This window comes from Microplitis mediator, chromosome 3 (assembly GCF_029852145.1).
Source record: "Microplitis mediator isolate UGA2020A chromosome 3, iyMicMedi2.1, whole genome shotgun sequence".
Classification (NCBI taxonomy): domain Eukaryota; kingdom Metazoa; phylum Arthropoda; class Insecta; order Hymenoptera; family Braconidae; genus Microplitis; species Microplitis mediator.
This window is the reverse complement of record NC_079971.1, coordinates 10633892-10648722: the sequence shown is the minus strand read 5'-3', so window position 1 is coordinate 10648722 and position 14831 is coordinate 10633892. Positions and strand designations below refer to the sequence as shown.

At 35.9% G+C, this 14831-nt stretch overlaps 1 protein-coding gene across 1 annotated transcript; it reads right to left on the bottom strand.

Moving 5' to 3' along the window:
- Window positions 1–9310: 9310 nt before the first annotated feature.
- Window positions 9311–10051, bottom strand: LOC130665318 (uncharacterized). The gene has a single exon (XM_057465648.1). It carries the CDS (start codon window positions 10049–10051, stop codon window positions 9311–9313), a length of 741 nt encoding a protein of 246 aa, XP_057321631.1.
- Between the last annotated feature and the right edge of the window lie 4780 nt (window positions 10052–14831).

Sequence of the window (14831 nt, the reverse complement as noted above, 5' to 3'; positions counted from 1 at the left end):
TTTCTATTTTTCCATTTGAATTACACGCGTACAAAAATTCATTTTACGTTTTCATCCGGTAAAACTACGGAAAAAATTTTTTTACTCGAGTTAGATTTTTAGAAACGTCTTCATTTATCACTATTTCAACTGAAAAATTCATGTCAAGATCTCGCGTCAATCCACGGTAAAACCACGGCAAAACCACTGTGGATCCACAGTGGATCCACGGCGGATCCACGGAAAAACCACGGTGAATCCACAATGGGTCTACTGCGGATCCACTGTGGATCCACCGTGGTTTTGTCGTGGATTCACCGTGGATACACTGTGGATCCACTGTGGATCAACTGTGGTGAAATGTCACGAAACCACGGTGGATCCACAGTGGTTCCACGGTGGTTCCACGGTGGTTGCAGGACCGCGAGGGTAATGTGAAAATTAAGAGCCTGTTTGTGTTAGATATTTTTTTTAGGTCATAAACTAAAGATTCAGGGGGCGATCGGTAAATAAAAATCGATTTGGGAAATAACGGACACCCTAATAAACAGTGATTCTCGTCCGAGTGAATTGCTAGAGTCGGGGATTCATACCGAACTCATATGAGCAAAGACTCAATAATTTCAAAGTGTAAAACCTGTAAATTAAGTTTAATAGTTAAGTGCAATCATTAGAGTTTTAAGTGAAAGAACAGAACCGTAGTGATAAGTACAATCTAACATCTTTGGAACTGAGTACGGCGCGCCCATCGGGCTAATATTGAATAAACAATTATCATTGGGAAAACCGGTATATTCGATTATTTTCTAATATTAAGATCCACGTTCCTTTTTCCTGGACCAAACCATCTTCGTTCAAAGACCATCGATTGCCGTTCACAGAAATTCCAGTTCGACACGTCGCGAAGGCCAACCTTCTAAAGTAAGCAGTCTCACACCAAAAGGTAGGTAAAATTAACAATTTCTTTAACGCATAAAAATCCAAATTCTGCATCGATACACAGAGAGGCCCCTGCGGGGTTTATCGTTCGTGTGCTCACAATAAAAATAAAACCTAGAGGTTATCCTCTAGGAGAATCACCCTGTTTGCCCGGTGCCTCCCACCGAGGCCCTCGCGACCTTTTCCAATAGTTAATTATTATTAATGAATCAAATCCGGACATAACAGAGCTGATTTTTGGTGGCAGTGGTGGGATACGAACGATTCTCTCTTCTTCGATCCAGAAATTGGAAGAAAAATTAAAAATTTCCAAAAATTTTTTTTTCTCCTTTGTTAAATTCAAAATTTCGGAACATTATAAATTTTTTTTTTTAATCCTTTTTGGGTGTGGTCAGACACGTATTCATAGAAGTTCTTTATTTATTAAGAAGTCATTTGACTCTCCTTGCTGCGATAATCCGACCCCGCTTCATATTTCCTCACGACAGTCACTGAAAATTAAAATATTATTCTTAATATTTTATTATTATAAATAAATTTATAAATTAAAATAAAGGTGACCTTCCTACCTTTTCTGCTGAATAAGCCGATGGTATCCCGTCGTCGGACCATCTTACCCCGTTGGTAACCGTTGACTTATACTTACCTGCACAGGTGCTTATGCACTCACGTTGCTGTCAGCTAACTCCTATCTGTAATTTGATTGTCCTCCTTCGACGTCTTCGTTTCGAATTGGGCGCTTAGTTGGCACTAAACTATCGGATCCCCCTATAAAATTTAGATATTTTAGTTCGAAACATATTCAATTTATTTGGGATTATATGTATTTTTAAAATTATCAACATTTTTGGGTTTTTGTATATATCGATAACAATATATGTAATATATATGCAATATTATCTCGAAATTAAGGGTATTTATTGAATAAAGTTGGTCACGAACGACTTTTTTGCCTATTTTTTTTGACTAGCTGAGTTGGTGCTTTGGCTAACACATCTCGGCAGTGAATTGGGGAATCACCGCGTGGAGGTTGGGTGCTTAACCAGCACCAATTCTCACTCAGTGAACTCACCTTATGGTAAGAAAAAGTAGACGTGCGGGTCGCCGTTTCAAATTACAAAAATTGTACCAAGACTATTTGGAGGGTAGAGTATACCATCAACCTCTAATAGAAACGCGTTATTGGGAAGAAGATTCACTGACTTCCACGTCTACAGACCGTAACTCTAAGAAAACCCTCAACGAAAGTCCTAAGCCGAAAATAATTTCTAACGTACGTGCCCGACCCGATTTGTATTCGAAGCTTAAAACAAAATCATCGCATTAAAAATCCTAATGCAACGAATTTTTTTTTTCTCCAGATCGGTCTCTCTTTCGAATAATTTACACTAGTTTTGCCGTAAAAATGGTTCGGACTGGAAATAATAATCTCAATGGAGCGGGGGTCATTGATCCTAATGCGAGGGAGAATGCTGATATACATCCAAATGGAGACGACAACCAACATGAAAAAAATCGAAATGGAGGGGGGGGACGTAATTCAAAACGATCCTCCACCACCCCAGGGCCTAGGCGTTCGTTTTTTCAACACTACGGCGGCTTATGACAAAAGAGACCACTGGGACGGGTGGACTTATCATCTGTCCCGGGAGTTGTCTGATGAGCTTCCGGAATTCTCTGGTGACGGTGGAGTGAGCTACGAAGAGTTTGATTACAAACTAAGTGAATAGCTCACATGGTCCTCGAAGCAAATCGGAGGCCTTTTGTCGCTTGAGCCCTTAATAAATTAAAAGGTCGCGCTCGTCAATTCCTTCAGGAGATGGAAATACACTCCTTACAAGAGTTAATTAATATTCGTCGAAGTAATTTCCGTACCGGAGATCCACTAAAAATCTACCTCCACAAATTGACTACCATCCAGAAGGGTACTTTCGAAACTGTAGAAAGTTTCTTCTACAGATTGAGAGCGATTTTTCGAAAAATAGAATCCTCCATCCCTGAGGGAGACCGCGCGGCAATAACCAATCAGTTGCAACGATTAGCGGTTGACGTGTTTTTCGACTCCCTCCCAGACTATCTTAAATGTTTGGCTTCTACTCGAGAATACCAGAATCTTTCGGATCTTTTCGAAGCTATTAAAGAACAAACAAAAAAATATGATGCGTTATTGCGCCAACAGCAAACGAGGTCGAGGCCTGAAACATGCCAACACGATCATCCGGCCCAGCAGAATAGGTATCAATCCTATTTTCAGGGGCAGAACCAAAGGCCTGTCCAAGGCCCCAGCAGGGCGACACAACCCCAGTCTGAACTATACGTAGAACTCAGGGCGCTGGCATACAGCGTGATGCCTGAACCCATGGACTACTATGGACAGTTTGGAGATTCTCAAAATCACCCTGGCTATCCATACCAGCAACTTCAATGGGAAGCTGAAGAGTTCATAGACCCCGAATACGATCCGGACCAAGCATTAGCTCTTTCGGCGGTGCCTTTCCAAGGTCAATCTAACTACAGAGTGACTATTCTCACGTACCTTCATATGGTAATAAGCAGACTTACTGAACTACCTATTGAGGACTTCAAATTTTTCCTACATCCAAATCCTCATTTCTGCCATTTCAAACAACACACCGTACCCATCTATGATAAGGTTACAAGTCCATTCCTTACCAACTGAGGACTTACAATTTTTCCTACATCCAAATCCTCACTACTATTTATTTTTTCGCCTAACATAGAAATTTTGCTCACGCATCATTCATACGAGATAAGTCTAATGCTCATTACCGACAGTAATGAACTATTTGAACTAAATAAGTTAAGTTATTTTCTAGATTGATTTAAATTAACTAATTAAAGTAGAGTTATAGAACTGTATATGTTTTATCAATTTTGATGTGAATTTTGATTGCGTTAAATGATTAAAATAAATTAATCAAAATAAACTATTTAAAATAAATTTTCAATTATATATATATATATTAGGGTGGTCCGTTTGGAACGACTATTTTTTTTTTTCGCTCCCACTGAAAAATATTGTTGTAGACATTAAAAAAAATTCTCTGAAAGTTTTAGCTCTTAATTTTAATTCTAAGTACTTTACATTTGATTTTGAAATTTTCCCATTTAAAATACATAGGAAAGTTGGGATTTTTTTTTTAATTCTCTATAACTCAGCCGCATTTTAAGTTATCGGGTCGCCGTTTGCGGCATTTTTTAGGTAATTTGATACTCTTCAAAAGTTTCCTTAATAGTTTTACTCTGACTTTAATTGTTTTTTCTGTATCGGTTCTGAAAATAATTTTTTTAATAATAATTTGGGTTTTTAGTTGATATTCACTTAATAACGAAATTTACAGAAAAAGTGCAGATAACGATTTTTTAGGAAATTTTATTCGCTACAAAAAAGGTCCTCTTAGTTAAGTAGCTCAAGTTCTCCGTTCACGTGATATAGGGATTTTAGTAATTTTGTAAATAAAATATTTGTCAAAAAATTCCACCAAATGCTATTTCATTTCAATTTTAAATCAATAAATAATTTTCCTTTCATTAATTCAATCCAGTCATTAAAATCAAAAGGGGTCAAATTGATGAACTTCGGAAAAATTTTTGACAAATATTTTATTTACAAAATTACTAAAATCCCTATATCACGTGAACGGAGAACTTAAGCTACTTAACTAAGAGGACCTTTTTTGTAGCGAATAAAATTTCCTAAAAAATCGTTATCTGCACTTTCTCTGTAAATTTCGTTATTTAGTTAATATCAACTAAAAACCCAAATTATTATTAAAAAAATTATTTTCAGAACCAATACAGAAAAAACAATTAGAGTCCGAGTAAAACTATTAAGGAGACTTTTGAAGAGTATCAAATTACCTAAAAAATGCCGCAAACGGCGACCCGAAAACTTAAAATGCGGCTGAGTTATAGAGAATTAAAAAAAAAATCCCAACTTTCCTATGTATTTTAAATGGGAAAATTTCAAAATCAAATGTAAAGTACTTAGAATTAAAATTAAGAGCTGAAACTTTCAGAGAATTTTCTTTTCAATGTCTACAACAATATTTTTCAGTGGGAGCAAGAAAAAAAAAATAGTCGTTCCAAACGGACCACCCTAATATACACTAATGCAAAAAATTAAAGGAGCAGAAAAATTTTATAAATTTTTTAGTGATTTTTGGAAGGCTGTAACTTGGTGAAAAAAAATCGTATCGAAAATTTAAAAAAAGCATTTTATAGCTTGAAATCTCTAGTTTAGGTGTATTTTTTTCAAAATTTTTTAAAACCTCCGATTATTGCGCAAACATGAGAAATACCGCGAGCCAAAAAATTTCTAAATTTTTTTTTTTTTTCCGAAGAGCCCACGGACCGCGGAAAAATTCTTTCAACTGAACGAATGCATACATCGTTTAGCAAATTTATTCAGCTTCAATTTGGTTTTTTTTTTAACCTCGTAGGACGATTTGTCGCAGAGATATCAGCCTTCAAACAGAAAATGATCCTTTTGGCTTTGATCTTCGATATTTCAGGTACCAATGATCGCACAGAAAGTTGAAGGGTGGCGTTGAAAACTTGAATAAATTCCCTACAAGACCCTGTCATCATTTTTTGAAAAAAAAATTTTTTTTATTTTTAACATCCATTAGAAGAAAGTACAAAAAAATGACTTTTTTTGGTTTTTTAGTAAATCAACCGCTACTCTGCAAATATCGATAAAAAAAATAATGTTGCCAGGGACTTTTTTAGCTTAATGTACCCCCAAGACCCCTGTAAATTTTTAAATTGATCTATCAAACCGTTTTTTGGGAATCATCGATCAAAGTTTAGCTAAACAATTAAAGGAGCAAGTTTTGTTCCTTTAATTGTGTAATCATAATCAAAATGAAAAAAATTTTTTTTCTCGACTTTTCTCAAATTTTTGCGTTGGTAACTCAGCAAATGCAAGGAAATGACAAAAAAAATAAAAAATTTCCAAAAAATGTCAAAAAAAAAATTTAGAACACAAAAAACGAGTTTCAATTTTTTTTTTTTCTTCGATTTTTTTTGACATTTTTTGGAAATTTATTATTTCTTTGTCATTTCCTTGCATTTGCTGAGTTACCAACGCAAAAATTTGAGAAAAGTCGAGAAAAAAAATTTTTTTCATTTTGATTATGATTACACAATTAAAGGAACAAAACTTGCTCCTTTAATTGTTTAGCTAAACTTTGATCGATGATTCCCAAAAAACGGTTTGATAGATCAATTTAAAAATTTACAGGGGTCTTGGGGGTACATTAAGCTAAAAAAGTCCCTGGCAACATTATTTTTTCTATCGATATTTGCAGAGTAGCGGTTGATTTACTAAAAAACCAAAAAAAGTCATTTTTTTGTACTTTCTTCTAATGGATGTTAAAAATAAAAAAAATTTTTTTTTCAAAAAATGATGACAGGGTCTTGTAGGGAATTTATTCAAGTTTTCAACGCCGCCCTTCAACTTTCTGTGCGATCATTGGTACCTGAAATATCGAAGATCAAAGCCAAAAGGATCATTTTCTGTTTGAAGGCTGATATCTCTGCGACAAATCGTCCTACGAGGTTAAAAAAAAAACCAAATTGAAGCTGAATAAATTTGCTAAACGATGTATGCATTCGTTTAGTTGAAAGAATTTTTCCGCGGTCCGTGGGCTCTTCGGAAAAAAAAAAAAAATTTAGAAATTTTTTGGCTCGCGGTATTTCTCATGTTTGCGCAATAATCGGAGGTTTTAAAAAATTTTGAAAAAAATACACCTAAACTAGAGATTTCAAGCTATAAAATGCTTTTTTTAAATTTTCGATACGATTTTTTTTCACCAAGTTACAGCCTTCCAAAAATCACTAAAAAATTTATAAAATTTTTCTGCTCCTTTAATTTTTTGCATTAGTGTATATATATATATATATATTTATATATATATGCGGATGATACGGCGTAGTATGTAGGTGTTTTATTCCGTTCATTTTCATCAACGATTGGAATAACGACGATTCGAATTGCGGACCTTGGTCCGAAGTAATGCGTTTCGGTACTCCGTGGCGTGAAATCCAGTGCAGCGATAGTGCATGTGCTATCGTTTCTGCGGTTCCATTGGATAACGGGACAGCCTCAGGAAACCTCGTGAATCGGTCGATGATCGTTAAGCACTGGTCAAAGCCTCTTGATGTTTTTAAAGACACTAAGTCGATGTGTATGTGCTCGAATCGCTCAGTTGAAGGCTCAAAACTGGCGATCGGCGATGACACGTGTCTCTGAATTTTATTTTTCTGGCAATCGATGCAGGATTTCGCCCATTCTCGGCAATCTTTGTTAATCGATGGATAGACGTATCGTTTGTAGATCATTTTTAATGATCCTTTGATTCCAGGGTGAGCTAGCGAATGCAGTGAATTAAACACCTTCTTACTCAGCGGCTCTGGAACATATGGACGCACTGTATCTGACGCAGTGTCACAATACAGTGCAGGTCCGTTATCGAGTTGTATTGTTTTTAAATTTAAAGCAGTTGTTTGACGTAACAACTGCTGAAGTTCATTGTCGGTTTGTTGAGCGTCGGCAAGTTCTTGCGATGTTATAGCAGTAGATACTGCTTCGACGCGTGACGATGTGTCAGCGACAATGTTGTTGGTTTCCGACACATGTCGAATATCGGTGGTAAATTGACCGATAAAATCGAGGCGACAAAATTGCCAAGGCGATGCTCTTTCGGTGCGCTGTTTGTAAGCGTGCTGAAGCGGGTTGTGATCGGTGTAGATTGTAACATGCCAGCCTTCGAAAATATGCCGAAAGTATTTTACAGCCTCGTAGATGGCGTTCAACTCGCGGTCGTATGTCGACAATTTTTGAATCGACGGAGACACTTTTCGACTGAAAAATGCCAGTTGTTATCTACTTTTGTTGTAAAACGGCTCCAATACCGATTTCGGATGCGTCGGTGAAAATTGCCCAGTCAGCATCGATTTTAGGGTGTACCAACAACGTAGCATCCGCGAGAGCTCGTTTAGCTGACTTGAAAGACTCTTGAAGTTCAGATGTCCAGTTGACTGGATGAGAGCGTTGACTTTGGGTCCTTCCAAAATTTTATTTAACGGTGCTAGAATTTCTGCAGCGTTCTTGATGAACTTTCTGTAGAAATTCACTGTGCCGAGAAATCGACGAAGAGCATTTACGGTGGTGGGAGGCTCAAAATTGACAATAGCCTCCACTTTTTCCGGTAACGGCTTGATTCCATCTTTGGTGATGAGATGGCCGAGAAATTTCACTTCCGGTAAACCAAATTGGCATTTTGGTACATTAATTACCAGTCCGTATTCACGGAGACGCTCGAATAGAATTTTCAGATGCTCCATGTGTTGTTTTTCGTCGGTAGATGCGATTAAAATATCGTCAATGTACGGAAAGACGAATTTAAGGTCGCGAGTGACCTCGTCAATGAATCGTTGAAACGTTTGAGCCGCGTTTTTTAGCCCAAACGTCATAAACCGGAACTCGAATAGTCCGAACGGTGTAATTATTGCCGTTTTCGGCACGTCCTCTGGTGCAACGGGTAGTTGCAAAAAAGCCTTTGCAAAATCGACTACTGAAAAAATGTTTTTACCATGTAAAAATGCGGCAAAGTCGTCGAGATATCGTAACGAATATTTATCGATGAGTGTTCGATCGTTAAGCGGTCGGTAATCACCGCACGGTCTCCATTCTCCAGACTTCTTCTGCGCTAAATGAAGTGGTGAAGCCCAGGCGCTGTTGGATGGTCTGCAAATACCTTCTTCGATCATTTTTCGGAACTCTGATTGTGCGATTTTCAACTTATCTGGAGTCAGGCGTCTTGCTTTTCACGAAACTGGCGGTCCAGGTGACGTTCGGATATGATGCACCGTTGAATGTTTTCTAGTTTGACGCTGAGTAGCATCAGGTCTTGTAATATCGGTAAATTCTTTTAATAATTCCATATACGCAGAATTACATCGACTGCTTTAATATTAGTTTCTGCCGATGTCGTGTGAGAATTTTCGAGTGTCAATAAACCAGTGATGCCATCACGAAGGCATTTTCGCTTTAGGTCGACTAGTAAGTCACAATGACTTAAGAAGTCTGCACCTATAATCGGTTTAGTGACGTCAGCAATGATAAAATTCCATGAGAAGTCACGACGAAGTCCAAGGTTCAATGTTATCGATTTTAAACCATAGGTTTGAATTATCGAGCCGTTTGTGGCATACAGTTGGTAACCTATGGGTGTACTAATTGATTTCAACCAGCCACGTGGAAAGACAGATAAACTGGAGCTGGAATCGACAAGATATTCCGTTCTTGTAGTTTGGTCAAGGATAAACAGGCGGCGAGAAATCGATTGAGAATCATTAGCCGCCTCTACTGATTCTCGTTTGAGTTTCCCTGCCATTTGCAGCCGGGAATGCACGATCGGGCATTTTTACCGTGCTTGTAATAGTACCAGCAGAGATCAAATTTCTTCGACACACAAGATCGTGATCGTGATGGACTTCTGGATCTGCCCCGTTTAACTGTCAAGTTTTTCACTTGATTCGTGAGTTGCGCAATTTCTCTGCGCAGTGCAGCAATCTCGCGGTGCTCGGCGGTTGATGGTGAAGTTGCTGTAGCAGCGGCAACTTGAGGTTTTAGCGATATCCGCTCAACCATACGGTCAGCTGACTCGGCGAGCTTGTCAAGCGTTGAGTCGCTGATAGCTTCAGGACAAACTTGAATCTCATTTGGCATATGCGAAAACCAACGTGCTTTGATAATGGCGTCATCAATGCCGGGTACCAGTGTACGCAGATGACGTAAATATTGCGAAGGTGTCCGATCGCCAAGTCTCTCTCTGTCGAGGAGCTGAGTGATCCGTGCTTCTTCGGATCTCGTGAAGCATTTTATCAGAGCGGCTTTTAAATCGCTGTACGGCATGTTTGCTGGAGGATTGATGATGGTGTCTTGTACTTCAGCAGTGATGCGGGTTTCAAGCAGCGGTATCACCAGGTCAAATTTGGCGCGCTCTGTTGCTACCTGAAATTTTGCAAACTGCGCCTCAACCTGCGCAAACCACAGTTTCGGATTCTCCGTGCTGAACTGGGGTGCTTTGATGTTCGTGGCCATATTTAATTTAACTGACGTAAACGACAATGATCCCGATAAATTGGATTTAAATGTGTCTTCGTCAGATGACTCGGATTTTATTTTCTCGTCGCCGTCGGTTTTCGAGTCTGCATCACCTACTGAAAATGTCTTTAATTCGGTATTATGCTACCGACAGATTATCGATGACGCACTGCTCAGGAATGTGCAGCCGGCGGATCGGCTTAATCCTCGATGGTATTTCCGGCAACGAAAAGAAAATTATAAACGACACTGCACGAAAAGTTAATTAACAATTTTATTTTCAGCCCGCAAAAACTTTTATCACTATTCGATTCGCACTAAAGGTCCTTCGAATCAACACTGATGCGGCATAACGTCCATAAGATGCCCCGCAATGCACCAGCGGTGATAAAATATGAAAAACTGCACAATGATAAAAAATTCACTGCACTAATTAACTTAGAACAAATTCACACAAAAATAACTGTGAATACAAAAATCACGATCTCGCCGATTAAACGGCAACGCGACAAAATATTCGCAGGAAAACAATACGATAACTTGCGAAATTTTTATACTGTGTAATGCACGTGTTCGACGCTTCCCTTAAAAAGAGATCACGTCGGGGTCACCAATTTAGTGGTTGAGGTAATAATATAAATTATTAACACCAACTAATTAATTTAAACAAATGTTTTATTTAAATAAACGGAAATAACACAGCGATTGTAAGTAACCGTAAAGTAAGAAGCCTGGATGCGTGTGTACAATCCCTCGGTCTATTACTAATTGTCCCCACCAATGTGGTAGAGATGGATAAATGAATAAATTGATGTTCGACGAAAACTGTCGAATTTTATCGATCGCGTCACCTAGTAGCAACGCTACATATATATGGTTCGGTAATACGTAGATGAATTCAAAAGAGCTGTAGTAGTGAGGACTTGGGATTAAGAAAATTTCAAGTCCTCAGTGTCATTGTGTAGAAGTGGTGGATACATGACAATAAACACTCTGTTACCCTAATAGCCAGAGTTTCTGATCAGAACGTTGATGTACATAAGTTGCGGTGACCAACTTGATGACAAGTTGACGACAACTTTCAGCTCGTGTAACTGTTGCCGACAACTTGGCTACAAGTTGTTCAGAAACTTGGTGACAGGTTGCGGCAGTAGACTGTCACCTGGCTGTTCCGGTACTGGGCGCGGGGTCATTTTGGTGTACTATTAGATGAACAGTAAAATTAATATAATATTACTATTTGTTTCATATTGTTAATAAGGTAGAGTACGCAGTACTTGAACACTTCCAAAAATGGGACCTGTAGTTGAACAGACTTTTAGAATTGTCGTTATACAAAATCCTTATATATATATTATAAGTAATATGCGCATGTTATAATTATTCAATGATACAGTAATTGACTTCTGTAAATTTTTTCAACTATAAATCAAAAAAATTATCTATTTTTTAACTTTAAAGTTGACATATCGAGAATAGCTGACAGATGCTATTTTTTTCATGAAAAAGACACTATACCGTAAACCGAACAATCTGTAAAAAAAAACGGTATATCATCATTTTAAGTAAAAAAAAATTGCACCACCCAATAAAATAGTCTTTTCTAAATACTGTGTATTTTTTGCAAAGACATGAACTAAAATTTATATATTAAATTTTAGCGTCTAACTATACCTCCCAATGTTCAAAGCAGTAACCAAAACTTGAACAAGATGGCTTCACACGTTCAAGTATTGGGTCCATGTTATTTTTATGGTCGCAGTAGGTGAACAGCGTGAAATTTATTCTCGTGCAATACCAAATAATTTAATTCGATTATTTATTTGTTAATAAAAAATAATCCGTTACAATTAGCAAAATTTACAATAAAGTTTGTTAAATATTTAAAAAATTAAACAAAAAACTATTTAGATCTAAATGTTTAAATTATTGTTCTGTCTATGTAATAAAAAAATTATGTTTATAATAAATAAATATAAGTATTTATGATTTTCAATTCAGGTAACAGTTCATTTGATGTGTTGTTTTTAGTTCATAATAATCAATTCATTAGTAATAAAAAAGGTAATTAAAAAATTAAATACAAATGTTTCTTATTTTTAAATGATCATATTAAGTATTCACAGCATTATTTTTAACATCGTTCAATAATAAATTATAATTCTTTTGATATTTCAATAAAACGTTGAAAAATTTTTGGTGTGCCCATTGCCATATATTTGATTAGTTCGATTACTGCTCCCGGAGTGTTCAACTACTGCGGCTTGTCAGAGTTGATCGTTCAACTACTACTCCTTTCATCATAGTCTATTTTAAAAAACGTTGTCCAAATATAAATATTAAATTATCTGCATTATTTTGTGCTTCAATCAATTCAAAATTGTTTATATTTTCATGAAAATCATTAATTTGAACTAATCATTACAACTGATATATATATATATATACATATATATATTAGGGTGGGTTGAAAAAAAACTTTTTTTTATTTTTCTTAGCATGGGGGTAGAATTTGTACCTTATAAAAAAAAAAAATTTTCAAGAAAATAAAAAATTTTTTACTTAACATTTTGAGGTGGCCCACTCGTTTTTTAAATAAATAATTGATTAAACGGGGTAGTTCCAACGAAAAAAATTTTTTTTTGTCCAAAATCGTGGAAAACATCTAATGATTGTCGAATGTGATTTTTTTTTACTTCACTTTCATTTTAATTCAAAAGAAAATGCTTTTCATTTTTGAATTTTTTACTTAAATTACAAAAATAATAGGAAAAAAATTTTTTCAACTCCTGACTTTCAATTAGCTTTCAAGGGGACACCCTACAGATTGTAGAACACCATGTAATTTTTAACTTCCCGCTGAGAAAATTGTAAATTTTCAAAAATTCGGGAAGTTATTGGTTTCGGTCCGATTCACGAAAATCGAATTTCCATCAGATGTCGACGTTTCGAGGTCCTAGGAAGCTATCCTGACTAATTTCACGATGATGTCCGAGTGTATGTATGTGTGTACGTACGTATGTATGTATGTAAATATTCATAACTCTTGAACGGATGAACCGATTTTGATCGTTGAGGTGTCATTCGACGCGGCTTGTTAATGTCTTGAGGCCGTAGAAATTTGAACTTAATCGGTAGGGTGCGTTCAGAGATATTTCAAAAATAAAATTTTTTCAAAAATGTTTTATTTGGATAACTTCCAATTCGCTCGATGGATTGATTCCAAAATCTAATCAGCTCTAAAACTCTATAAGCCGCGTCAAATGCCACCTCAACCATCAAAATTGGTTCATTCGTTCAAGAGAAACCGTTGACGAAAGAATTCAAAAAAAATTTTTTCCTTGGTTTTTTTAAAATTTCTCAAAAACGGCTGAATAAATCAATTTCAAAATTCGACCAGCTTTAGAACTTGATAAAACGCGTCGATTGCCACCTCAACCATCAAAATCGGTTAATTCGTTCGTGAGATATCGTGGAAGAAAGAAATGCTAAAAAATGGTTTTTTACAAAACAATGGCATACAAAAATATTTGCGAGCTCGAAGAGCTCGAAAATATATTCACAATAATGTTTTCGAGCTCAGCGAGCTCGAAAACAGCGGGAAGTTTTGAAGCTGGCCCGCAGGGTCAACTGACAGACCGATTTTTTTCGTTGGGACTACCCCGTTTGATGAATTATTTATTTTAAAAACGAGTGGGCCACCTCAAAATGTTGAGTAAAAAAATTTTTTTTTTTTGAAAAAAATTTTTTTTTTATAAGGTACAAATTCTACCCCCATGATAAGAAAAGTTTTTTTTTCAACCCACCCTAATATATGTATTAGGGTGTGCCAAAAAAAATCGATAATTTTTTTTTTTGACTCTCCCACGAAAAATTTGTTTGTCAGCCCTAAAAAAAAATTCAGTTAAAATTTCAGCCCTTAGTTTCAATTTTAAGAGGTCCATCATCGATCTCAAAGTTTTCCCATTTAAATAACATGGGAAACCTATTTTTTTACATTATTTATGGCTGCAAACTGTGAAGATTTTTTTTTTTGACATAATTGATCAGTGAACCTTCTTAAGCAATAAATTGTCTACAAATAAGTCCAAAGAATCAAATCTGTGCACTCAATATTTCGTCTATTAATGACGTTAGAATATGCGAATTTTACGAAAATTCGTTAGTTTCACATCTGGAAACTAAACTGTTGGTTGTAGAAAAAAAAGTTAAATAGTAATTTTGTAGTACATTTGATTTTCTACAAAATTGTCTTTATGACTTCTTCTGTATGATGAACAGTTCAATAGTTACGAACTCTTGAAGTCTCATTATTTGAATTATTTATATATAACAATTATAAAGTATTGAGTATAGAGACAACAGTTATTTGAAAATTCGGTAAAAAATCCCATACACTACGAATATACGCGGAAATTTTATCTTCCTCAGCTCAATAAATTTGAGCTCCAAAAGTCTCAATTATAGATTTATTTAAATTATCAGTTTAACCTATTATCTGTCGAGAATAATTTGAATCAAGATTCTATAGCACTATTTTAAATATATGAAAAAACTCGTAAAAAGTTCGTCATATCATTAATAGTTGATTGTTTATTTACTTTTTCTATTCCTTGATTACAATAATCTAAACAAATAAATTTTTTTTTGTTTTAATTAAAAAAAATCTGTCTATCGGTTGACACTGCGGGCCAGCCCTAAAACTTCCTGCTGTTTTCGAGTTCCTTGAATTTTTTTTCAAATTTTTCAGAAATGGCTCGATCGATCAATTCCAAAA

Excerpts from the sequence above, each read along its gene's own strand:
- LOC130665318 (XM_057465648.1), bottom strand. The coding sequence starts at position 10,051 with ATGGCCACGAACATCAAAGCACCCCAGTTCAGCACGGAGAATCCGAAA.